The sequence below is a fragment of the Microtus oregoni genome, unplaced genomic scaffold, assembly GCF_018167655.1.
Source record: "Microtus oregoni isolate MIOR12 unplaced genomic scaffold, Mior012 000189F_ref0000355, whole genome shotgun sequence".
Classification (NCBI taxonomy): Eukaryota; Metazoa; Chordata; class Mammalia; order Rodentia; family Cricetidae; genus Microtus; species Microtus oregoni.
In genome coordinates this window covers 365267-392487 of record NW_024544848.1, presented here as the reverse complement: position 1 = coordinate 392487, position 27221 = coordinate 365267, and the positions used below count along the sequence as shown (strand labels likewise).

The following is a 27221-nucleotide window of genomic DNA, read 5'->3' as shown; positions in this document are numbered from 1 at the left end:
CCAATTCTCTCTCTTCTTTCTACGCTCTACACCTTGAGGTTGGACCCCCGTTCCTGTTCCGTGAGTTTTCCCCATTAATAAAGAAAAGCCTTAGAACACAGCATTTTGGAGTCAGTTTGGGAATATTTGATTCATGTCACCCCTCTTTTATGCGTTCAGCTTCAATATTTAGTAGAGGCTGGCCTTGAACTTGTGATCTTACTGTTTAGTCAGGTCAAAATTTTACAGGTATGTATTGTTATACCTGACTAAGTATTTTTTTAAAAAACAGAAACGTATTTTAAAGGGGGGGATATCCATACTACAAGAGACAGTTAAATACTTATGACTCAAAATTAACAGATGCTAATGTTTTGGTCTTAAAATTCTCACTGGGCATGTTGGTGTATGCCTGTAGTCCCAGCCATTTAGCATATTGAGGCAAGAGACTGCAAATTCAGGGTCAGCTTAGGCTTTACAGTGAGTTCAGGGCCAGCTGGGGTGATGCAATGAGACCTTGTCTAAATATAGAAGGTAGTGATAATAATAATAATAATAATAATTCTCTAATGCCTATACACAAAATTCAAAGTTAGATATATTAAAGCTTACCTCACAGCATCCCTCAAAGTCTTTCTAAAGTTAATATATATCTTTTCAATGTATATTTTTATATTTTTATAACACATGCATAAGATACACTTTTTGTTTTAAAAGTTTACATGTGTTATAAATACTATTTTACCATTTTATTATTTTAAAATCTATAGTTTCTTTATTATTATTATTATTTTATGTGCATTTGTGTTTTACTTGCATGTATGTCTGCGTGAGGGTGTCAGATTCTCTGGAACTGGAGTTACAGACAGGTATGAGCTGTCATGTGGGCTCTGGCAATTGAACCTGGGTCCTCTGGAAGAGCAGCCAGTGTTCTTAACTACTGAGCCATCTCTCTAGCCCCCCCTTTTTTTTATCATTTTATAACTTTCCCCCACTATGGTTATGACTATCTATGAGTTTAACACAGATGAAGTGTTTTAGGATACATTTCCCCTACCAATGGGCACTTAGGTGGTTTCCAGTTTTTCTGTCAGTAGGAGCCATGGTGAAGTGAAGAGGAGCTTTCTGTTCACCCAGGGTCCTTGCATGGAGGTTCCTTAGAGTTGACATCTACAAGCAGCAATGCTTGGCTGTAAGACTATACAGGTCTTCAGCATGTCCCAGTTCTGATAATTAATTTTCCAAAGCAATTTTACTACTTGTACACTAAATCTCACAAGTGGGAGGAAATGAGCTCCTAGATGCCCACATCCTTGCTAACACTTGATTTCATCACCTACTGTTTGTCAATCAGATAGGTATAAGATGGTATCTCCTTGTGGCTTCAGTGCACACTTTCCTGATCACTAGGGAAATGGAGCATTATCTTCCATAACACTTCCCACATGTAGGCATTCTCGAGTAAATGGTCTGCTCATAGTTGTACCTCCCCCTCCTCCCTAGTTGCTTAACTTCCTAGCTCAATTATTATCAGAGAAGCTTTCATCCAGCAACTGATGGAAATAGATGTTGAGACCCACAGGCAAACATCAGGCAGACCTTAGGAAATCCTGTGGAAGATAGGGAGGAAGAACTATGGGAGTCAGAGGAGCCAAGGACATCATAAGAAAACCCACCTAATCAACTAACTTGAGCTCATGGGGACTCACAAGACTGAACCAACAACCAGAGAACTTGCATGGGACTGACCTAGGCTCCTTGCATATATGTTACAGTTGTGTAACTGTCTTCTTGCAGGACTCCTCACAGAGGGAGACTGTCTCTGACCTGTTACCTGCTCTCAGGACCCTTTCGTCCTACAGGGTTGCCTACTTCAGCCTTAATAGGAGAGGAGGTGCCTAGCCTTACTGCAACTTGATAAGCCATGGCTAGGAGGCCTGTCCTTTTCTGAAGAGAATGGAGAAAGAGTGGAGGTGAGATTGTGGGGAAGAACTGGGAAGAGAGGAGGAAGGGAAACTGATCGGGCTGGGAAAAATTGATTAATTGATAATAAAAATTGTTGAAGTAGTTCTTTATATATTCTGAATACTAATCTTTTCTTGTTTAAATGGTTACAAATAACTTCTACATGCATGTGCTTATACTTAGGTCAATTACTTCTGTCAGGCAATTGTAGCAAGGAAAAAAACAACTCATCAATAAATCTAGGTAGTCACTAGTCTTTTAATATCATTTCTCAAGGGTTCTACACTTTGTAGGTGAAACCATATTTTTGATATAAGTCGTTTACTTATAAATAGTACAGAGGTGTCAAACGAGGGGACCTTGAGGACATAAAAATAGAAATGTTTTTCTGAGTGTTAAAACTACAAAACCCAAATGTTCACGTATGATATGTAAGAACACATTTAAGAAATACTCTCTTAGATCAGGTCTTCTGATTAAATATATTAATATGTCACATGTTAATTAAAGAAAAGAATTAGTACTTCACTAAGGAATGAAAGAAGATGAAGGGGAAGATGTGCTGGGGAAAGTCAGTTGTGCCTATTTCCTATTTCCACAGTCCAGGGTATTAGTGTTGGCCAATGCATATGGAGTCAGATCTATGACCTCATTGGTATGACCATGGGGAGAATCTTGGGGAGGAGGAATCCAACTTAGAGCTTAATAACATTACAGTAAATATTGAACAGAGAGGCTGCATAATAGACAGGCTAAAGAGTGCCTGAGTTCAAATGTTTGCTCCACCATTCACGAATTGCCTTGGACAAGCTCTTCCTCCTCCAGAGAAAAACAAAACATGAGTAATGGTGGTACCTCACTTAGAGAGTTGCTAAGAAGGTTGAATGAGTTAATAAGTGTACCCAGCAAGCAGAAACTAATACGTATGTTACCCAAATAGCCAAATGCTAGGGAAAAGGCAGAAATACACAAAGAGCAATGACCAAGAGCTGAGGATAAACACGAGATCTAGAGAAGTATACAATGAAAGCTGCTCTGGGCCAACTCTGGAAGAAACCGACAAAAGGAAACGAATTGTAGCTTACATTCCTAACAGCGGTGACTGGGATAGGAAAGCAGATCTATTCTGCGTTATTCTAGCCAGACCATACTCTGAAACTCAGCAAGCAGACAAAGAACGTGAGGGCATCTGGAAAGGTGCCAGAGGACACATTAGTATATATCTGTGGAATCTGGGTGGCTAAACTAGTCAGCACGCTGCAATGGAAAATGGTGACAAGGCACCTTCTCTAAAACTCTGCCTCAATGACAGGAACTCGGGTGAGAGTAGCAATCCTAATCCCCCTGCTGTTACTTGTTTTATTCTTTTGGAGGCAGGGTCTCTCCATGTAGCCCAGACTGGCCTCCAACGCACTACTCTACTGACCGAGTCTTCCAAGTTCAGGGACTACAAGCGCACATCACCATGGCCAGTCTGTGCTCTATTTTCAAACATTGCCCAACAGTAAATTTCTAGATCAAAAGTTCTTTAGGCCTTTGGCTGATACTGTTGGCATAGGTGTTACAGACAGTTCCTCTGCGCCAGTTCCTTCCTCTGTTTCCTTCCTGCCCTTTCTGGTGCCCTATGAATGGAGACTTTCTTAACAGCGGGACACTCCCTTCTGCTGTTTTCCTTTCCTGTACTGAGAGCACCTCTTTCTCTTCCTCAGTTCAGTTTTGTCTCTGTGTCTCTACTTTCTCTTTTAAGCCTCTTTTCTCATAATTGCATGCCCTCTTCTTTTCCACACCCCCTCTCCATCTGCCAGAAGCAGAAATGCTCATCTGGATGGGGAAATTCAGTCTGTACTCAGAAGAAAAACACCGTTTCCTCTATATCCTTTAAACAAACACATTCAGCTGGCTGCAAAGGGAACTGATAGGTTTGCATGCATGCTCATATTCAGTTCCCCTTTGTGGCCAGTGAGGCTTGAAAAACACAGGACACATGGGGTCAGCTCTTGTGGGTAACGATTACAAGGTTCCAAGCAGCTGTGGCAATTAGGGAGCAAAGACTGAGTAAACATATGTGAGTATCCTGGTCCAATGATTTGAGATTTATAATCCTCAAAGTAGTGAAACCTTGAGTGACGGTGACAAGGACAGCTTAGTATGGTGGAAGCTCCTCCACCCTTCTGGAATGATTATCTTTCCATCGATTTACCCACTCCCAGGGTTGAACAAACTACTAGAAGCTAGCAGGAATAGGCTTTTCTTCTAGTTTTACTGCAAAGCCAGATTAATGTTCTGGAAGAAAACGAAAGGGAAGGCTATTAATACTGGATAAAAATTACAAAGGAAATGGCCCAGATCCATGGCACATTTAATGTAGCTTTCAATATGAGGAAGAACCAAAGCAGTGCGACAGCTCCAAGACCTGCCTGGGACATGGCAGGTCCTTCATGAAGCACAATCTTCTTCGCTCTGAGGAATGTTGCCGAGGAAACAGTGGACTCGAAGGTACACACACCTTATTAATCCCTAAGGAAGGAGCTAGCTTACTCTACGTAGAGGAAAAAGCATAAAAGTCTAGTGAGCACATCAAATCTGAAAGCTATTAAGAGGAATGTGGTAGATGAGAATGAAAAGAATGTATCAAAACCAATTTCTAAAAAGGCGATAATGGATATAATATATTTCTTTAGGAAAAACTGAGTTCTTGGAGTGATTTTATTTGCCAGTTCTTTAGTCTGTCAGGTGGGCGGAGGGAATAGTGTAGTTATGTGATAGCCCAGGCAGGATGGGAAGTGGCAGGACAACTGAAGGTTTGGTGGCAAATCACATTTTCTCAGGGCTAAAACAACATGTGTGCCCCTGATGCAGAGAAATGAATGGTGAGGAAGGATCAGGCCAGCTGATAGGCTAGAGGAGGAAGTGAGGCCAGTTGAGGATAAAGGGCATCTCTTCTAATACTTTCTTCAGAAAGTAAAATCTACTTTAAAATACACTTACTAATTATTTTCATTATAAGAATTTTAGTATTATCTGACTTTTCAAACTATATCCATCAGTTGCCATAATTTTATTTTAAAAGTTAAATACCAGAAGATGGCCACAAAACCGTCCCATGATAAATGTTAGATTTTCTTTTCCTTTCCTTTGGGGAAGGGAGGTCTTATTTGTAGCTGACAGCCTGGACTCACAGAGATCCATCAAGCTCTGCCTCCTGGGTGCTCGTGCCATCACACCATCCTGTCGGACTTTAGCCTCAGGATAATTAGAGTCTAATGATAGTCATTAGAGCAAGACAAAACAAAAGCAAACCAAAGAATCCTTTTCATGAATCCTATTCATGGCTTTCATCATAAGGACAGAAAGGATTGTTTTAAAATTATTTTGATTTTATCAAATTTAAAGTGGTTTTAATCCACTAGAATAATGACATTTAAAGATTTGTTAGGGCTTAAAAGGACGAACCCCACATTTTTCTATTTGCTTAGTTTCCAGCTGGAAAGAACTGCAATGTAAGCAGGTTCAGCTTGCGCTAGCAGAGGGTTTGACACTGGTGATACACTGCCCTCTGGCGGCCAAGCTTTAAAGAAGCACGCAGCTTAGAGAGCTGCCCTGTTTAAAATTTAATGCAGTTTTTCTCTTCGATTGTTTTCTACTAGGTATTTATTTCTGGAGATGCGGAAATGAAGAACATTTATTATTTCCAAGCATCGATGCTTTAGTTTTATGAAAGCATTACATTTCAAGTTGCTTTTCCCTGAAAGAAAAGGCAAGAAGAAAATATTAGAAACAGTGCCATGAATAGAGCTGTTTAAAAGATTTAGAAAAAAAGACTTGCTTGGAATGATGACTTGAAATTATTATTTCAACTCTAACCTATTTCCACACATCAAAAGTTACCACAATGCAAGTGCCAGCAGAAGAGACCCCTAGTTTAACAGGAATCATCAATGATTGCTAACACCCACTGGGTAAAGGGGTAGCATTAAATTCAGAATCTCAAAGCACGACCCTCAGATTACATGGAAAGTTGGCAATGGGTACATAAGTAAGAACTGGTTTTGGTCAAAGGAGATACCTAGTTGACCACCTTATCAAAAGCAATAACCACAAAGCAGACTCTATGTTGTGCGTCTGCGCTTTTTGTTTTGTTATTTCTCACACATGCACACATACCCACCATTGTTTTGGTTTTGACTTTTTGAGAGAGAGAGAGAGAGAGAGAGAGAGAGAGAGAGAGAGAGAGAGACAGACAGACACAAAGAGAGGGAGAACATAAAGTTGGGTGGATAGGAAGAATTTTGGGGAGGGGAAAATATGATAAAAATATATGGTATGAAATGTCTTTTAAATAAATAAATAAGAACAATGCAGATTCTGTGAGTGCTATCCTATTTGATGTGAGTCAGGATAAAGTAGCATTTAATACTTGAGGTCAAATTAAGACCTTATATTAGTTGGGTTACCATAGATAATAAGTTTGTCCTCTATGAGCCTGTATCTACCATATAGAAAGTAGAAGAAATAATGGCATTCATCTCCACAATATCCTAAAACTTTTATGTATGTATATGCATAATTATAAAAATGTAGTTAAGGGATTGTTATTTATTATCAAATTCTCCTTTTCTGACCCTCACTCCCAGGACAGTGTCTCATTATATACCATTGTTTGACCTGGAACTTTCTATGTAAAACCAGTTGGCCTCGAAGTCACAGAGATACACTTGCTTCTGTCTCCTGAGTGCTGGGATTAAAGACCTGTGCCACCATGCCTGGCTATAAACAATTTTTCTAAGAGCAGTTTATGTAAAACATATTACTTCAATATTTGGGGCTTTCAGTGTGAGAAACTAAATACAGACACTAACAGGTATAGGAAGGAAGACCTCATAACTAGTTCTCCCTCATCTTCCCTTGAAGCCCCTCCCTCCTTTCCTTGAATAAAAGACAGGAAGTGACATGGAACACAGCCTTGATCTCAAAACAGTTTTATCTAGAAATTCAAAAGAAGTAGCGAGTAATAAAATGGCCGAGAAACAGTATTCTTGGAAAAAAGCAGTGGAGAACTCTGGCCGCTGATACGTGACTAATTACCTTCATTTCTCTGCATTCCCAGCTGCTGTTTTGTGGTGTAATGTGTGCGTGTGTTTCTGTGTGGCAATGCAATAGGTCACATTACCTTTAGAACCTTGTCACACGCTTCATTTTCAAAAATGCCTGTTTCTCAGGAAAGCAAGTTTCTGTGAACACTACAAGATAGCACAGGCATGGCAGTAACAGGGTTGCAGGTCCATCTTTACCTTTGGCTGTCCAAGAACCCACAGAAAAGAATGGTTGCTTCTGAAACATGACTCACATTTGGCTGATTTAAAGAAGCCAAAAGTTCAAACTCTTTCCCTCAAGAGTTTATTCCATTACTAAGATTTCTGCCCTCCCCTAAACCTGCTAATTACGTGTTTGCATCCCAGCTGCCACCTCTGAGGTGACTCCAATTGTGTGGCGAGTGCTAAGGAGGATGCTATAATGTATCTGTGCAGTGCATTTCTGAAAGGTAATGTTTAGCTGTTGCTTGTGGTGCTGGGATTGAAACCAAGGGCATCTGTGATATTTAGAAATGGCTAAATTTTGATTAGAATTTTCTACTGTTTTTTAGTAGTTACTGAGACAAATACTCATGCTGCTTGGTAAGAAAGCAGCTCTGAAAAGTAAGAAGAGCACCCTTTTGGGGCACTAATAAACAATGTTTAACAGACACTTAGAAACTGCTTTTGCTAGAAGGCCGGGGAGAAGGCTCAGGGGGTTAAAATTGCTTGATGCAAACATAAGGACATGAGTTTGATATCCAGAATCCCTCCTCCAAAAAAAAGTCCGGGTATGGTGGAGTGCTTTTAATCCTGTGCTGGGAAGGTAGAGTCAGGATCCTTGTGGCCAGCCAGTCTAGCCTCATTGGTCAATGAGAGATCCTGTCCTCAATGGAGGTGGATGGTGTTTCTGAGGCTAGAATCTGCATATGTCCTTTGCCTTTCACATGTATACATGCACATGCATACACTGGAACATGTGCACACACCTATACATGGAAAAAAGAAAAACGTCCTGATCTTCCTAAAAATCATTACCTTCTCATTTAGGCCCCCATATAAGTCTGGCACCTCTGCCTTCATTTTACATCTATCCCTTCTACCTTCCGTTACTTGTTATGTTTTAATCACCCAAGGAATGCTTATGAAAAGACCCACAATAATTAACTTATTCCATTGCCCTTCAAGGCCAAGGACACAAAGACAAGACTAAAGGAGGCCTCTTGGTATCGTTTTTTTTTTTTTTTTTTTTTTTTTTACCATTTCCTGCTCCAGACACCTAAAAGGTGCCTAAAGTTCTGCAGTCATTATCCTAAACCAGCAGTCCATTGGAGTCTACCCCCCAGATTAGGACAATTCTCCACAACAAGGATTACAGTATGAGCAACCATCTCCTGAGAACCACCCTGTCCCCTCCAACTTCTACAGCCCACCTTGCTGAACCAGAATTGAGTCAACAATTTGTTGATCACAAGGTGATTCACACAAAGTACTGGCTACACCTTGACAAAGGTTGATAATTATGCATAGCTCTTGACTTCTTGCCTCAATTTGCCCTCTATTTAAAACCCATAGCTGGCCTGGAGGTGGTGGCGCATGCCTTTAAGCCCAGCACTCGGGAGGCAGAAGAAGGTGGATCTCTGTGAGTTTGAGGCCAGTCTGGTCTACAAGAGCTAGTTCCAGGACAGGCTCCAAAGCTACAGAGAAACCCTGTCTTGAAAAAACCAAAAAAATAAAATAAAATAAAACCCATAGCTGATGTAAGTAACCTGCAGAGGGGCCTGGGGCCACTAGACACTTATCTGTTTCTATTTTCTTTTCTTTTCTTTTTTTATTGAGAAAAGGAGAAAAAAATAAAAATAAAAAAAACAAACAAGTTTCCACCTCCTCCCAGCCTCCCATTTCCCTCCCCCTCCTCCAACCCTTCTCCCCCTCCTCCCACCCTTCTCCCCCTCACCCCACTCCTCTCCTCCTCCCTCTCCAGTCCACAGAGCAGTCCGGGTTCCCTGCCCTGTGGTAAGTCCTAGGTCCTCCCCCCTCCGTCCATATCTAGGAAGGTGAACATCCAAACTGGCTAGGCTCCCACAAAGCCAGCACATTAAGTAGGATCAAAACCCCGTGCCATTGTCCTTGGCGTCTCATCAGCCCTCATTGTTTTGTTTCTATTTTCGATGTGTGCATGTGATTAACTCTCCTTTTCCTGCTCTTTGCAATTTTTCATTTGTTTCTTGAATTGGCATATTAGGATGGGTAGTCTACTCTGTTAGAGCTACGGGAGAAGGGGCTTGAACTCTAGGTACAGATGTGTCTCCCATGATTACTGCTTCTTGTAGTAGACATGAAGGCCTGAGAGCAGTAGAACTGGAAACAGGGCTGTGGCCAGACACCACATCCTGAAGAGAACAGAAGGTTGAGTGAGCTTGAACAAACCACATCTTTGAGTAACAAGATTGCACTTCACTTCTAGAGCTAACTGCCTTGGGTAAGCACTGAACAGAACAATGCTTACTAGCACGGCCTTCTTTGAGAGAACTCATGATCTTTAGTATGTAATGTTCTAAATGTGTACGAAATAAGACGTGTTCTTGTCTTGTATATCAGTTTCCCTCTTAATGCCCTGAGCTTCTGATTGGTCAGATGGACAATTTAAAAGGCCAGTTACAGCCAGATTAGATACTAACAAGAAGAGGCAAAAATAACTTCCCATTTGAAACACCTAAGTTCAAGTATGACTAAGTTATCTCACGTCCTCTGGCTTTTGCCTTTGATGGATACTGGTACGTGTGACCTTGAGCACCTTCCTGCTCCCCAATCACATAGTCACAGCTCACCATGGGTTGCAAAATGAATGAGAACATGGCCACTTTCTGGACCACTCTTACTGAAGTACTCTAAAGGAATTCTGAAGCCAGATTTAAAAACTGCACCTGATACATGCATAAAGAAAATTTAGCTCAAGGTAGAACTTAAACTTGGGGAAGATAACATTTCCAAGAGGCAGATCATAAGGATGAGAGCAGAACACTTTGTTTGGTCAGATGCTAGAAGCAGTAATCACATAAGAACATTTACATGTGGACAAATAAAGCAGAACTATGAAGAGGTGGATGATGGGGAACACAAAGAACCAAAACAACAACAACAACAACAAATTAAAAAAAACCTCCTTGTAACAAAGGAACACTTTTTATTTCCTAGAGAACTTACAACTTGGCTTAATATTCTTGAACTGTCTCCCTGAGAAGTAACATTTTTGCTAGTGTTATTATTATCACCTGATGTTAATTTTTTTCTACTACTGGAAATATTTTCTACTTCTTAGAAATTTTCCATCATTTTACTAGTAGTGTCACGTCAGGTGCCTGCTACTCCTCTGAGCCTCGTTCCCACCACTACTCCTCACACAGTCTCTGTTCTCCCCTTTCAGTTACTTTCACAAGGTTTTTCTGGAACCATTTTGATTTACTGTTTCTTCCATTTTCTACTTCACAGAGCATGTGAAGTCTGTATAACACAGCACATCTTCACTGAATTTTAAGAAACTCCAGTTTGTGGTTAGCCATTCTATTTCCTTGACCTCCACATGTCACTAGAACCGTGGCAGAAACTCCAATAAATATCCGCGTGAACTGCACTCTTCAAGAAAAATACAGAACACAAGAATACAAAGCAGTCAAGAATGTAACAATGGCCACTTTTTAAGTGTTGTCCATCTTGGGGAATTCAAGGGGCTTGCTGGATATGCAAAAGTCCCTGAGTTCTATCCCCATTACTGCCAAAAAGAGAAACAGCTTTTATAAAGGCAGGGAGGGGCTGGCTTTGCAGTGGGACAATGAGGAGAAAGCTATGTGCTCATCCCTCCTTCCCTTGCTGGCAGTTACCTTTGCCTCTTCTGCCTTTTCTTACTCTAAATGCTGAAGCAAAGTATAGCAAAATGTTGAAGATGGTAATTGCCAAGCAATTTATAGATTTATAGATCCCAAACTTCTGGTGACTTTCAGATAACATCAGAATGTGTAGCCCTCCTTGTTCTTTTAATTCTCTGCATCAATCAACATAAAGCATACAAATCACTGTGAAGGTTAACTTGTAGAAAACTAGTATGTTTGTAACTAGCCCTAGAAGGTTAAGTTTGCCAGAAGGGGAAGGGAAACGGGCACAGAGCTTCCTGCCCATTGTACCACTACACAAACCAGACTTTCCCTCCCTATAAAAGCCCTTTCTTGTAACTCAGTTCTCTAATGTAGACCATTGCTAATGATAGCCCTCTCCAGCTTCTCGGATCAATCTTGGAATAAACCTGATTTTTTCAACTTCTGCATACTGGATGAATGGTAAGCAGATGGGGTGGAACTGGGTCTGGAAACAAGAAGCAGCAAAACTGGGCTAGGGATGTAGGTAGCTCAGTGGTGCACTGCTGAATGTACATAGCTCTTAGACATAGCTCTGCTATGTGCATTTACCCTTCACTTAGTGGGCCTCTCACATATTGACTAAACAACCATATGTGTAAGCTTAATTTCATAGTTTGTTATGACTATTAACTTGTTCTGAAACACATTTGCTACTTCCAAGGATCCCCAAATCCATCATCAAATGCTCTGATGTACTCACTACTACTTCAACTCCAAATGAAGGTAGCACATTCCAATTCGAAGTGGAGAAAGAGTTGGTTTTAAGAACCAAACTGGGTTCCTGTCCCTGGGTGTAGTCTGTGTACACAGTGAGCATCTCTGGGCATCAGCCTTTTCAACCTCAAAACAGCCTCAAGATCATTGATGACCATGAGGCTTTAATCCAGCAGAGTGATGCTTGATTTGATTGAGCTGTCAAAACTAAGAAAACTTGACGTTTTGTTTTCCTCTACTCTTGGAAAAGATGGATTGTAAAGAAGCAATCCGCAGACAATTTTGGAATTAAGCTTAAAGACAAATTTATATCGGTATTTTATTGAGTTACTGGAGAGCAGTTCCTTCTGTTATGCTCACAGAAAAATAATTAGCTATGTGGGATTAATCTTTAAATGTAAGTTCAGCCAATCACAATAGTAAAGCTAACTACTTCAGAAAATAAGCATAAGGAAGTATACTAAATATGTTTATAGGTAGATTGCCCACTAACTTCCTCCCGCTAAAGAAATAGAGAAATAAGCAATGTTTTTTTTTGTTTTGTTTTTTTGAGGGAAGAGGTAGTTGCTACATTTTCCATAACTATTGAATTTCTTCAATACCCTAATTTCCTTTTCCTCCCCATTGTAGTTGCTGTCAGGCAAGACTATTCATACTGGTTAAGGATACTGGAAGAGTGAAGATCGGAGAATTGTGAGTCTGAAATTTGGATCACTAGCCTGAACAGTACAATATTAGTCAGTATAAGCTTCTTATACAGGTAAGGGCGGGTCTCTCTGTTCAGTTTTAGCTTAACGATTAACTGTAACTGTCTGAAAGGAGTCAACTGTTTGAACTGTGAACTCTTATCATTAAGTGAGGTAGTCAGCAGAGTAAGTGTCTAGCTAGCCATGAGTATACCTGCTAGAGTTGTAGACATCACCTACTTGTCACATTAGCAGAGATCCAGCGTGTAGACAGACACTCTGTCGAGGGATGCACACTTGCAGACATTTTCTTGGAAGCAATTCTGTAAGTGCTCACTTTTATTTGACTTCTCAAGTTTAGTGGTATTTTACAAATTTTACAAACTGTTTATTTCCAGTAGGTTTAGAATCCAAAGCTATTACTCAAGGGGACACATATTTGGGAAAGTGTTATTTGTTTCTGTAGAGACTCAACATCATTGATCCTTCTTGATAGTCTCTTGCCCTCCTTTCGTTAGGGAATATTTGCTAAGGATATTCATGATGGCGCCATTGCCTCTGCTGCTTTTTAGCATGCAGTGCATTGTCTCTGCAGCAGGAGCTACTGCTTTTCATATAAGACGCTTCATCCCTTGAAAGAAGCTTTGGGCCTTCTGAACAATCAAATTATCCTTTGAACAGAAGGATTTTACTTACTAAATGAACTGGTTCACATAAATCTCTATTTGTCTGATTTTGAAATCAGCAATGTTACAGATTAGGTTTGCATCTGAAGACTCTAACTGCAGCACATTGCAGTTCAACAGCTGCAAAGACAATTTCTAAGTAAAAACTGTAAAAAAATAAAATGAAGACAGTGATACACCTTAATTCAGGGTCTCAGAATTTGAATGCAGACAAACTGCACAGTCTTTAAGTCTTTCAAGAATGATAATGTATTAGGAAATAATCCTCATTTTTATAAAATCTGGCATAGAATTCTAAAGTAATCTAAGATATAGAAAATAATAAGACCACGATTCTGAAGAGGGATAGAGAATACAATAATACCAAGAGGCAGAGGTCAGAGGATGAGAAAATCTTTTCATGTTTATCATCAAAAGAGTGAAGGGGATTAAAAAAAGAGACCCTGCTGTATGTTCCAAAAGAGCAGAGTACAGCGACCACAAGTTAATGGTGAAGACAGAGAAATGGTTCATTCTAAAGAAAAAGCACATTCCTTAAAAGGAAAAACCGCTTTGATAATTGCAACTTTAGGAGACAGAAATCATGATTCTTATTTGACTAGAACCCAGTAACTTTTCTGTTACTCTCACCTGAAAAAATTAAAGAAAAAAATAAATGTTTGTATATGATCCCTCAGTTTCTCTCATATACCTCTGCAGCAAGAAAGATTTAAAAATAAGATATAAAAAAGTAAAAACCAACTGGTCTGTAGTAGTGGTGCACACCTTTAATCCCAGAACTAGGGAGGCAGAGGCAGGTGGATCTTTATAAATTCAAGGTCAACCTGGTCTACAGTTGTTCTGAGACAGTCAAGGTTACACAGAAAAACTCTGCCTTGAAAAACAAAACAAAAAAGTAAAAACCAGGGCTGGAGAGATGACTTAGTAACAAGAGCACTAGTTGCTCTTCCAGAGAACCCAAGTTCGAGTGAGTCTCAGTAGCCACAGTAGTTCACAACCATATCTACTATAACTCCAGCCCCAGGGGAGCCCACATTCTTTTTGGGCCTCTGCAGGCATTGCATACACCTGGTGCATGAACATACATGCACGTAAAACACCCATGCATATAAAATAAACGTTTTTAAAAAGTAAAAACCACAGATGCATTTACACTGGATTAAAAACACTATGTCCTCTAAATAAACAAACAAATTCTACGAAACACAGATACTAGATTACAGAGGAGGACACATTAGGGTATCTAGCTACCAAGCATACCAAGTATAGTTTTGACACAGAATTTAATTTACTGAAATATAAGAATTTAGTACTATTTGGCATGAGAGATTACTGATGACCTCGTAATGACCACGGGTTCTGGAGACCTTGGTCTTAATGTTTTCTTGCTGTTTAATTCAGGACCTTGTCTGAGTTTTGTTCATTTGGAATTTTGGGTTTACTTCTGAATTATGAAAATGACCCTTCTAATAGTACTATAGAAAAGTGTTTTAATCTAGCCATAAATATACTCGGAAACTACATATAATCAATGTTGTAATTAAAAACTAGCTTTTATTTACTTTGAAAAATACGAGCTATAACATAAAAACTATTCATTAATTTTTAAGTTATCATATAAAGTGATGAGTTTTACATGTCTGCTAATGTGACTACATTTCTAGCACTGCCCTCTGATCAACATGTATTAATTTATATGTGCATTTCGATTTCTATGCAAAAGCTATCATGATTTACATATTGCTTTATAATCTAAGGACTAAATTCCTCTAACCTAGAAACGATAAATCTCAGGCATTTTTAACTATTTGTATCAAAATTTGTTTTTTGTTTTTAGACGAAGGCATTACCCATCACTTTAAATACTGTTGCTTTTATTTCAACTGGCCCACTGTGACAACTAGAAAAGGTAAAATACCAACCATCTGCATTTTCTAGCTCCATCCAATACATTTTGCTATTTTTATCCAAAAGCTTAAAAACAGAGACATAACTTAAATACCATATAGAGTTTTAATATTAAGTATATGTAATTCTGTTCTAGCTCCTGTGACAAAATTCAAGAAAATCTGGTATAAATGAGTAACAACTCGACATGCATCCAGCCCTCCATGGTTTCTACCACAGCTTTACCCATCACTTACATGTTTTTGTGTGTTGTTGGTCTCTTTGGAAACTCACTTGCTCAATGGGTATTTTTAACAAAAATAGGTAAGAAAACATCAACACATGTCTACCTGACAAACCTTGTGACTGCAAACTTACTTGTGTGCACAGCCATGCCTTTCATGGGTACCTATTTCTTGAAGGGTTTCTATTGGAAATATCAATCTGTACAATGCAGACTGGTCAATTTTTTGGGAACCCTATCTATGCATGTAAGCATGTTTGTCAGCCTCTTAATTTTAAGCTGGATTGCCATAAGCCGCTATGCCACCTTAATGAAAAAGGAATCCTTGCAAGAGGCCACCTCATGCTACGAGAGAATGTTCTATGGTCACTTACTAAAAAGATTTCGCCAGCCCAACTTTGCCAGAAAAATGTGTACTTATATATGGGGAGTTGTGCTGGTCATAATTATTCCCATTATCCTATACTACTCAGTTGTAGAGGCTACAGAAGGAGGAGAAGGGCAGTGCTACAATCGGCAGATGGAACTGGGAGCCAGCATCTCTCAGACTGCGGGTCTCATTGGAACCACATTTATTGGATTCTCATTTTTAGTAGTAGTGACATCATATTATTCTTTCGTCAGCCATCTGAGAAGAGTAAGGACCTGTACCTCCTTTACAGAGAGAGATCTGACCTACAGATCTGTGAAAAAACATCTTTTGATCATTCAAGTCCTCTTAGTTGTTTGCTTTCTTCCATATAGTATTTTTAAACCCATTTTTTATGTTCTGCACAAGAGAGGAGACTGTCAGCAGCTGAATTATTTAATAGAAGCAAAAAATATCCTCACTTGTCTTGCATCAGCCAGAAGTAGTACAGATCCCATTATATTTCTTTTATTAGATAAAACATTCAAGAAGACACTATATAACGTCTTTACAAAATCTTAATTCATCGCATATGGTTGACTTTTGCATGGAAACCACCACAAAAGAGAAAAGTATTTATGTGACTCTATTAGTGACATTAAATTAAATGATGAACATGTCACAGCTTGGCTGACAATGGGCACCAAGGAATTTGTTTTTAGTTTTATAAACAAATATAGGCATAAAATTGGACTTAGAGTTCTACTTATATTGAAAGTTGAGATGGCAGAGACTTTCAGAGCAAGTTGAGTACATCAAAACGATTCTACTGTATATGAAATCAAACAAACTTTTTCCTGTTTTCAGTCAACTGTGGATCTTCTGTCCAATACACAATATTTTATGATTTGAAGGATAAAGAAGCAAAAGGTTTATGGGTTTGCCTCCTTTCTAACCTAACACATTAACCCATCTATGGTTAAATTTTATTTTGTTGATAACTTTAAAAAGAGAATTAGAAACGGAAGCACTGAAAAAGTCAACCAGTAAAAAATATCTTCATTTACATCCTATCTAACTGTATGAATAGTGCATCGCAAAGTCAATTTAGTATTACCTGGCTCGTTTTACTGTGAAAGCCAACATTCCATGATTCCAATATTTAATAAACAGATTTCACTTACAAATATGCTTAAGCATTTGAATTATACCTTGTCAAAATAAAAAGCAATATAATATATAATTATATGCCAATCTTCATGCTATTTTCATATATTTCCAATATAAATAATGTTATTAATTATTAATTAATGACAGTACCTGCCATATAGTTATGTTCAATTAATTTTTGTAAACTAAATGAATGAATGGTAAAGAAGTGTAATCTTGTCATATAAAAGATTAGCCTGAGGATTTAAATTATCTGGGTTCAGTACTGGCCCCATCTCTTACTTAGCTGGACAATCTTCGGCAAATGACTTACTCTCTTTACATGTTAATTTCTTTAATTGTGGAACAGAAAATATGATCTGATTCATATCATTACTATTAAATTAGATATTGTTACTATTGTGAGCTAGCAGCTAGTCAGTACTTGCTGTATGTTAGGTCCTCGTGTATATGCTTCATGAGTAGAATTTTAATAATTACGATAATAAGCATGTTAATGTACTACTGATGAGAAAATCCAGATGTGTAGTTAAGAGGTCATCTCAATTTCTCCAGTATATTTAAGTATATTTAAGAAGTAATTATTTCTTAGTGACCATTTCTTCCATGTAATCAGCCAGTAAGAAAAATAGTAATTATATTCTGTATTATATACATTATGATTAAAAAGCAAAAATAAAAACTGTGTTCCCCAAATTATCCTAAACTCCACTGGAGCTATAATCTATCTTCTTTTTCTACTTCCATTGTTTTCTCACAAAGAAACCAAAGAAAAGAGTTGAGTAAAATCTTACCCCTGTTAGACACTGCTTAAAGACTCATTTTCCTCTCATCCACATGGGAATCACTTCGGTGTTAACATAAGTTTACATTAAGTTCATGTGATACTACAAATCTTTAATTTCAAGGCAGGTTTTGTTCCTGAACTAGAAGTGTAGGACAGATTTTCTAAGAGCTATGTGCTCAAATTACTAGACATTTTGTGTAATTTTTATCAAAACCCAATACAGAAATATACCCAGTAAGTTCCTGTTGTTTTTATTTCATTCTTTAACTGGGAGATGAAAATATCCAAAGTTCTAACACATTCTGGCATCAGGTATTAACAGTGTATATCTAGTCTGTGTATGTGTTTGTGAGTATGTGTGTGTTGGGGCATGTGCTTGGGTGTGGCAACTGTTATCTTCAGGTCTTATTCCTCAGAAGTAGTCAGCCATGTTAATTTTGAGAGAGGGTCTCTCGCTGGGACCTGGGGCTTGCAGATTACCTGAGGCTGGCTGGCCAGCAAGTGCCAGGGATGTGCCTGTCTCCCCAACACTGGGATTATGTGTCACTAAACCTATCTTTTTATTTGGGTTCTGGGGACTGAACTCAAGGCCTTATGCTTGTGTGGCAAGCACTTCACCAACTGACTTATCTCCCCAGCCTGTGTACCCATTCTTTCATAGTACTGATTGAATTTTTGGTTCAGTAACTTGCAGAGACAAAGAAGAATTGGAAATTCCTGGTGACTTCCGTGTGTGCAGGTTGAAAACTGAGGTATCTCATGTAGTAGATATGCAAATCACAGAGTAACTCAAAATTCATTGGGAGACTGCCTGAGATGCTCAGATGTCTCCACAGGCACAACACATTATCCTTACATGAGTTTTAAACCCCAAACTCATTAGACTAAGAGCAACTGAAATGATCATAATTTTTATGGAAACTATATCACATTATTAACTCACTGCAGTAAGAGTTTAAAACATATATAAAACTTTAAAAAGTCATTATTTAAAAATCACTTCCCAGGGCTGGAGAAATGACTCATCTGTTAAGAGTACTGGCTACTCTTCCAGAGGACCCAAGTTTGATTCCCAGCACACACACTGTGGCTCATGACTATAACTCTAGTTCCAGGAAACCCAATGCCCTCCAAGGACACCAAATTTACATGGTACACAGACATAAATGCAGGCAAGACACCCAAATGCATAAAATAATTTGAAAAATCACTTTATAGGCTAAGTATGATGGTCCTTTAATCCCAGCACTTGGGAGGCAGAGACAGGGCAGATCTCTGTGAGTTTCAGACCATCTACGGCTATATAGTGAGACCTTGTTTTTTTAAAAAGTCGCTTTACAGCTCTATGCACTATGTTAAAAATAAATGATATTACCAAAGTAGAATTACTTATATTTAAAACTGACATGCTAAGAGGTACGTAGTTTCTCGTCAAATTGCTCATTTTGATAGAAAACGGAAGCTGTATTAAATTAAATGTTGACTTTATTCTCCACACATTAGCCTTCACATGATTTCCTAAACAGGTAACTATTGTGCTGATTTTTTCCTCAGAAACTGAAGAATTGGTTATTTAATATCATAGAAAAATATTTTATATAAAGTATCACTTTCTAAATCTACCCTAATTTTAACATTTGTACTTTAGAAATCTTAACCAATATTTTAACTATAGAAAGCAGGCACAATTTCCCTCTCCTTCCCTCCTCATATAGTTCCCTTAAGGCAACCGTGAAATTATAAAGCAGCAATTCAAAGCATTAAGTCTGGACAAACAGAATTCAGGATGCACTATTTAATCTGAAACAAGTCAGTCCTTTCTGGGTAGGAGAGGAAGATGGAACATGGTTCTGATTTGGTGAGGACTTCCTGATCTTACAGTCTGTCAGGATGGGAGCTACGCTGGATAAGTGGGTGAAAGGAAAGTTTGCTGGCAAACCACAGAGGGAACACTGGTAATTTGCTGAGCATTTCGGTCATATAGCCTAAAGCTGGGATTGCCATGTGATACCCCTACCCCACTGATACCGTTTCAAAAAGTTACTGCAGATAGAAAAGTTTTATAATTAGTGTTAAAACCTGACTGGCTATATGACACATGACTCCCTGGGCTCAGGTAAGGAGTAATGGAAGAAGCTACTTCTAATAAGCAAAAGAAATATTCATACTTTAAAGACCTGTGGGACTTTTTTCAAATCCCAATGATTAGGAGCTTATAATCCAATGAAATGTGTACAAGATGCCCAAGGACCTTATAAGACTAATGCTCATCACGGGGACCTTGCGGGGGGGGGGGGGGGGGTTGAAGGGGAGGGAAGAGGCAGGAAGGAGAGCAGAGAAAAATGTAGAGCTCACTAAAAAATCAATAAAAAAATGAAAAAAGAGTAATGCTCAAGTACTAATTATCAGTATGCTTCTTACAATAAAGACAGAAAGGGAGTGGATGTTATGGGAGGGGAGGTGGGGAGGAACTGGGAGGAGTTGGGAGAGGGGAAACTGTAATCAGAATATATTGTATGAAAACAATCTATATTCAATTTAAAAAAGTAAACTGGTTTGAATAAAAATCGATTCTTTAAAAGAGAATACAATATGGGGGCTTTTGGAGTTGTGGTAGCTGATGTAAAGGAAATGTTAGCGAGTGAGCACAAGAGGAAGGGATATTTCAAGAAGTCAGCACTGCTATGGCAAGTCCTGGTTATTGTAAATGTGAAGAACGTACATTTCTAATAAAGTCAGGCACTCAGCAGGTGAAAGGAGAACTGAGAGCAGAAGGGGACCAAAGAGCAGTCAGACGTGCTGACACAGGCTGCAAAGGAAACCACCGAGGAAGCACAGGCAGAAAGACGGAGGCAGGAGGCTGAGTGTATGTGCAACTGAGGCTAGCAGTTTTGAGAACTAAAAACCGAGCTCCCAAACCTCCTGGGCCAGGCCCTGCTCAGAATGGAGAGTGGTTGTGCTTGGCAAGCAGTCTGCATGCTCGACAGCTGCTTTTCTTCGACTTCAATTCCTGAAGCTGCACCAGAGTGAGAGACACAGAGGGCTGAGAAGTGCCAAGTCTCTGCAAACCCAGGCAATGCTTTGGGATTCAGGGGAGCTGAGAGAAGCGGGCCAGCTCTCCCAGAGTCAACCAAGGAGCCAGGAACTGCACTGACCTTGACGATGGTCTGATTTTCCTCCAAAGTATTTTGAATTTAGGGATAAGAAGACTAAGGGGGGGGGGCGCAATATCACTGAATCACAATGGAAATTTCCCTGACCTTTCACAAGATAAAGAATTAAAGGGAAGAAGATGGCAAGAGAAAAAAACAGAACATGCAAGCTTCAGTGCCCACAAGGAGGCAAACAACAAGCAATATAATATTACAACAATGGGTCTTAACAGGGGGCAGTTTTATTCCTCAGGAGACATCTCTGGTTGCCGCAACCTGGAGGGCTGGAGATGTTACTGGTCTTTAATGAACAAAGGCCAGAGTACTGCTTAAGCATACTACAATATCCTAGACAGCTTCCCACACTAAGTGTGAAATTCCCAGTCTTACTAGTATGACTGCTGGGATATCCTTCATTATCATGACATGGCTTCTTAAATTTAAAAAAAAAAAATTAAAAATACAACTTCTTGAGAAACTGCTTCTCCAAAGCAAGCAGCTTCCACTATGGTTATGTGGTACTATATGCTCAAATCTAACCAAAACACTTCTTTTCAACTTAATTATGATTTCCAAAGGAAACACTCACTAAGGAGAGGAAAAAGTATGATTAATCAATATAAAATCTACTGCTTTTAGATAATCAGGTAAGGCAGGGATGAGGAAGGAGAAAGGAAAGGGGGAGGGAGGGGAGGAGGGGAGGTGAGGGAGAAGAAGGGAGGGAGGAAGGGAGGGAGGGAGGGAGGGAGGGAGAGAGAAAGAGTGTGTCTAAAGTTCTCTCATGTAAATAAAGTATTGCCGTGGCCTTTATTGGCTTCATTTACTAAAAAGGATGTAAACAAACAAAACATTTTAACTGTAGAAATCAAAATATACACCTACACACACACACACACACACACACACACACACACACACACACACACACACACACCACTGACTTGGATGCAAAAAAAATCCTGCATAGGCTGCTTTAGTGGTAAAAATAATAAAATAATAACATAATAAACCAAGTGGAAATTGAAATTATTAGTTGTGTGAAATATATTGGCATTGCATGCGAGAGGGCACAGCTGAAGGCTTTCTGGCTATATGGATGTCCTGAGATCTAACAAAGACAAGCAACCAGGATCACCCACTAGAACAAGCACTTGAATCTCACTAAGTTTAGGTAAGTTACTAAAGTATTAGGAAATTCTCTTGATACAACCTTCAAAGCACAGCTGCAATCTAAGTGCTCTTTGTATTTTCTTTTCTTTTTGGCCACTTGCAATGCTCCTACTCTGCTCTGAGCTGAGCACAATCAAATCCAGTCTCTATTCTGATTTTTGATCACTCTGCCTGGGCCTTAGTGACTTCCATGCTGCTTGTCCAAGCAGGACACTTGTGTTCGTGCCTTTACTCTTAGGTATCGGCTCAGCATATTTCCTCTAGTTTCTTCAAGTCTCTGCTTGGGTGCCATGACATCTCAATGTGTCTGCTTTGACAACTTTATTTAAGCCTGTAGCTCCTTCTCCTGCATCCCCCTCTTCCTCTTATCCCCTCCCTCTCCTCTCTGTTTTTCTCTCTCTCTTTCCCTCTCCCTCTCTGAGGCAGGGTTTCTCTGCATAGCCCTGGCTGTCCTGGAACTCACTCTATAGATCTGGCTGGCTTCAAACTCACAGAGATCTGCCTGCTTCTGTCTCCTGAGTGCCTCTCAGTTTCTGAACTGCCAGTTTACTTCTTGCAGCACAATGACTTGCTATCTATCTCCCTGTATTATAATGGCAGTCCCACGAGGGCTGTGACTGTCTTGTACACTGGTGTAGCGCCAGGTTCTAGGACAGTAGGTGCTTGAAAAGTATCCCTTGAATGAATATCTTAAGAAAATATACCCAATTCAACAATGTCAACGAAGTAAACTGACTATTCATTCACTCATACAAAATGCCCATATTTCAGGCACCATCAACATAATGGTACCTGAGTATAGAGGCCAACACACTGCAAGTCCTCTGCTGAGTCTCCCTGACATCTGAAATATGGGGCTTTTGCCTAGTGATTTCTTAATTTGCAGTCTGAGAATTACTTCTCTATTTCCTTCTTTAGTAGGTTTTCAAGTGCTTCCTAAAAATTACATGGCATGTTCCTCAGAAAAAGAAACTAATTTAATATAACCCAGTATAAAACTACTTTCAGGCCTTTGCACACACTGTTCCTTCTCTGTGAAATATTCCCTTGTCCTCATACAACTACCCTTTCATTCAAGACTGTCTTCAGGAAACCATCTGATGCTGTCTCTTAATGATACTTACCACCTCTCTAAAAATTGGTTTGCCTGTCTATAAAGATCACACACCAAAACTTCTTTTACTCTTGTATACTTCAAAAAATAAAAAAGATGTGGCTAACTAGACATGATGGGATTACATTTCTGTAATATCAGCACTTAAGGTAGTAGTCAGGAAGCCAACCTCAACTACACAGCAAGTTCAAGACCAGTTAGAGCAATCATTAGACCCTGTCTCTAAAACCCAAAACCTAACCAAACCAAACCAAAGAAACCAAGACAAACAAACAAAACAGACCCCACTAAAGACAATTATATTTCTTTCCCTGGAACTCATACTAATTCCATGAACTTTTATAATTCAATCAAATGCTAAAGGTGCAACACGGAGACGGAATTGGGATCTAGGCATCTACAGGCCTGGCAACTTCCATTCCTTTGAAGAAGTGAGCCACTGTCCTTCTGGAGATAGGGCCACATGAAAAGAGTGCAGGAAGTGTTGGCTATGAGAGAAGGAAGAAGACCTAGTCAGCTCTCTAGTTCTGGTTACCTGAGCTGAGATGTCAGCAGACTGACTGAGGCCTCTGTGCGCTGGCCCCATGACCTTGGCCAAGTCTGGGTGACAGAGGTGACCAGTTCCAGTCTATCTCTAACCAAACTGTACAGGGAGCAATGATGTCAGCTGTTGTTCAAAGTCACTTAGTGTTGACATGTGGTCAGACTCCAGCAGTATGTAATAAGATGAGTCCCTTAGTCTCTTCTCTGACACCGTCATACTTTCAGGGCTTGCACTTCATGTGAATCAGATATTTATGGAATATGTAAACAGATGCTAAACTAGAAAATGAAGTCAAATATAACTACTTTCATGCTTTGCTTGGTTTAGTTCCCATTATATCAATTACCATGACCCATCAAAATCTGATTATATTATTAGAAGTATTACACATAATCATAACTTGTAATATAATATTTACAAAAATTTATTCTGTCAAAGACAGAATTCACACAAAATAAAATTGTTGAGCAAACAGTTTCACACACAATGTTGTTACATAACTAACACTGTGTTTTACAAATTTTAAGTTTCCAGACTATTTTTTCTTGTATGTATTTTAGAGAGTAAAATATTTGTCTTATATGTGTATATATAACGAGAAAAATTTTACTCTGTATATATTCACTTTTTTGTATTCATTAAATGTAAAAGAACCACATACTGCAACACTCTATTGACAATTTTTCCTGCTTAATTTTGTGGTGGTTTGAATTAGAACCTGCTCTGCCCCCAACAGGCTCATGTCTGAATGCTTGGTCCCTAGTTGGTGAATGATTTGAGAAGGATTAAGTGGTGTGGCCTTGTTGGAGGAGGTGTGTCATTGGGGGTGGGCTTTGAGGATTTTAAAGCCCATGCCAGGCCCAGTTTTTCTCTCTCTGCTTGCTGCCTATGCATCAGGATCTAAAGCTTAGCTACTGCTCCAGCACCATGCCTGTCTACTTCCTGCCATGATGATCATGGACTGACCCTCTGAAACTGTAAGCAAGCTCCTAATTAAATGCTTCCTTTTTTAAGAGTTGCCTTGGTTATGGTGTTTTATCACAGCAATAGACAATTTTCTACTGCATAACTGAAGACTAAAAAAATAAAAGTATTATGTATGTATCTATTGGGTTGTTTAGTGTCAAATTTTCATAATGACAGTATTGATGTCAGATCTCCACATTTGAAAAGAATGAACAAAAAGATATTGCACAACTAATTTGCACTAATGGGTATTTTGTACATTTTACATTGGTTTTCATTTGCTGTTCTTACATTGAATTAGATGGTTTTGGAATTGCTCATGAGGGTACTCAACTTTTAGCAACAAGAATTTCCACTAGTAACTTCTATCTAATTTCCTTAACCATTTAAAATATACCAAAGATTAAGGCCTTTAAAAATATGCCCAGAAGGAAGGAATCACCTCTGTGCATGCTGAAGGTTAGATGGGCCAGGGCCAACACAGCTAAGCATGAAAGCATAGCCTAGGGCTAGAGAGAGATCTCAGAGACTTTCTGGTAGTTAAAAGTGTTAGAAGGTACCAGGAATGAGTGAGAAAACCCACCAAGCTCCTTTAGGGCCTGATTCTGTGTTTTGTGACAGTGATGACAGAGACTGAGACTTCTCATTAACTCAATACAAAGATGGAACAGGAAGAAAAAATAACAATCTCACTGATATTCTAAGAGTACAAAGTGCATTCTATCTAGAACTGTGACTTCCTGCTGTGTTTCAAAACTAGCTGCATGACAGCACCAAACAGAAGAGAAGGGGGTGAGCTTGAGCAGCAGCAGGAGGTAGAAAGGAAAGAGCAGTGGGCTGCAGCAATGTTCAGCACTTCCTTGATCATTCCCTTGCTCCCTGGACCCAAGTCCCTAAGCTGCAGAGTTCTTCTCAGTCCTGGCTCAAAGACTATCCTTGGCTGTAGTATTGCAGCCTTCTGTTTTACTGCTGGCATTTAAGACATCTGAGGATAAAGAAGCATGATCTTCCCCAAATAGGACATGGGGAGCTTTCATGAGGGACCTGCAATTATAAGAAACTTTTGCTCCTGAGGCACTATGTGTCTACTGAGCAGACTCCATGAAACCAACATCAGAAATATCATGAGTCAGAAATGACAACAAGAAAAGGTTTCTATGATTTTTAATAGTAAGCCAAATGAGAACTCTTACTATTGCCAATTTATTCTGCAACTAGATGAACAGAGAAAGAAAGATACTTGTGACATCAGCATTATGATTAATGGGAAAATTTTCGAAGGTCATAGGAACATTCTGACTAGAGGTAACCCTCTATTTAGACTTTACAACACATTTCAAACAAAGACCTAACCAGAACAATACTGCCTATTTTGATATCATTGTAATTCAAGGATATTTTACATATCTTGGACTCCTTGTGCTCTAGTAACTTGTTCTCAAAGAATAAGGTACATACTGGATGGCTATTAGAGTGCTGTGAAAACTGTAGGGTCAAAGCTTTACAGCATGACATTTGAAAATGCCATGCAAACCACCACAGGGCTGGATTACAGAGTCCCCACATATGCCAATAGTTATGAAGTAAACTATGTTTTATTTTTAGGATATATGGTAGCTACTTGGGTCCTATCAAAATACAGTAGTTGTCCTTTATTCAGCTTACATCCATGTGCCACTTTAACATGAAATGTTAAAATAAAATGATATCCACAGTGACAGTTGACCCAGTCCCCCTGTTCATCAAGATACTCAGGCTAGTTAATAATACTATTGGAGTTTTGATTCTATTTTTATTTTAATACTTTATCATGTTAATACAGACTTCTAAAGAGAGGTTTTTTTCAGCCCACTAGTTCTATCTTCTTTGATATGATTCATAACCTACCCTAAGTCTCTTCTAGCCTTAGGTACTGTTTTTAATTATTTTGTGCTGATAGCTATGCTTCTAAGAAGTCAGAAGGCAATGAACTGGCTTATTTCAGCATTCCTTTCTTTTTTGAAATTGATTTTTACTACCTCACAAATAACAATGATGCTGCAAAGTAATGGTGGTGAAGTTGGCAAAGACCATGAAGATGACTCTGATTCCAAGCAACTTTCTCCCTTGGCTCTAATCTAATAAATAGTTTTTGGTTTGTGGTATCTGCTACTTTGGCACTATTCTTGTCTCCTGTTATTGTTTTCTCAGTTTACAATACTTCAGCTTTACTTGAAAGACAGAAATATGGTTGCAGAAAAGTTATAGAAAAATAAATGATAAGTTTAAGCATATGGTTAATTTTTCGAAAATGGTTTTCTCTCCCTTACTTACTGACTTACCTTCACATCCCTGTGAATTATGTTATTATCATGACAGTAGCGCAGAGCTTCCAGTATCTGTCTCATGTAATGGCTGGAAAAAACAAGAGAAATCCCAAACTGTAAAATCTTGCAGTGTGAAAGTTCATATACAATGTCTCTATTTTATAATCCCCATCTTTATATCAGCTAGTCACAAACATCTTTCATTTGACTGAATAAGACAGTGAGACTTAATAAAAAAGTTGACAAACTATGTCCTTCAAGAAACAGAATGTTCTTCTGAGCTAAGTCAAAAGAATGCCACATAATCAATAAACAGCAATAAACACACTAAAGAGGCAAGCCTAAAATAATACACACACACACACACACACACACACACACACACACACACACACACACACACACACACACACACACACATAAAAACCCTCCAATATCTTGGTTAACTCTCTTTAGCCCAACTGGATTGCTATGAAGGAAACTGCTTGTAGCTATCAGAATGATTCCGACTAAAGG

At 39.0% G+C, this 27221-nt stretch overlaps 2 protein-coding genes across 2 annotated transcripts in view; one reads left to right on the top strand and one right to left on the bottom strand.

Annotated features, from left to right (window-relative positions):
• LOC121445427 (peripheral plasma membrane protein CASK-like) overlaps nt 1-27221 on the bottom strand; it is a gene marked incomplete at its 3' end in the record, with an annotated part of 332821 nt that overhangs the window by 130904 nt on the left and 174696 nt on the right. Inside the window, exon 5 of the mRNA XM_041647561.1 lies at nt 26721-26793. Within this exon, the coding sequence (XP_041503495.1) occupies nt 26721-26793 (73 nt within the window). The remainder of the gene's footprint in view (nt 1-26720; nt 26794-27221) is intronic.
• LOC121445429 (probable G-protein coupled receptor 82) lies at nt 15095-16078 on the top strand. The gene has a single exon (XM_041647567.1). It carries the CDS (start codon nt 15095-15097, stop codon nt 16076-16078), a length of 984 nt encoding a protein of 327 aa, XP_041503501.1.

Coding starts and splice junctions, on each gene's coding strand:
- LOC121445429 (XM_041647567.1), top strand. CDS start 15,095: ATGAGTAACAACTCGACATGCATCCAGCCCTCCATGGTTTCTACCACA.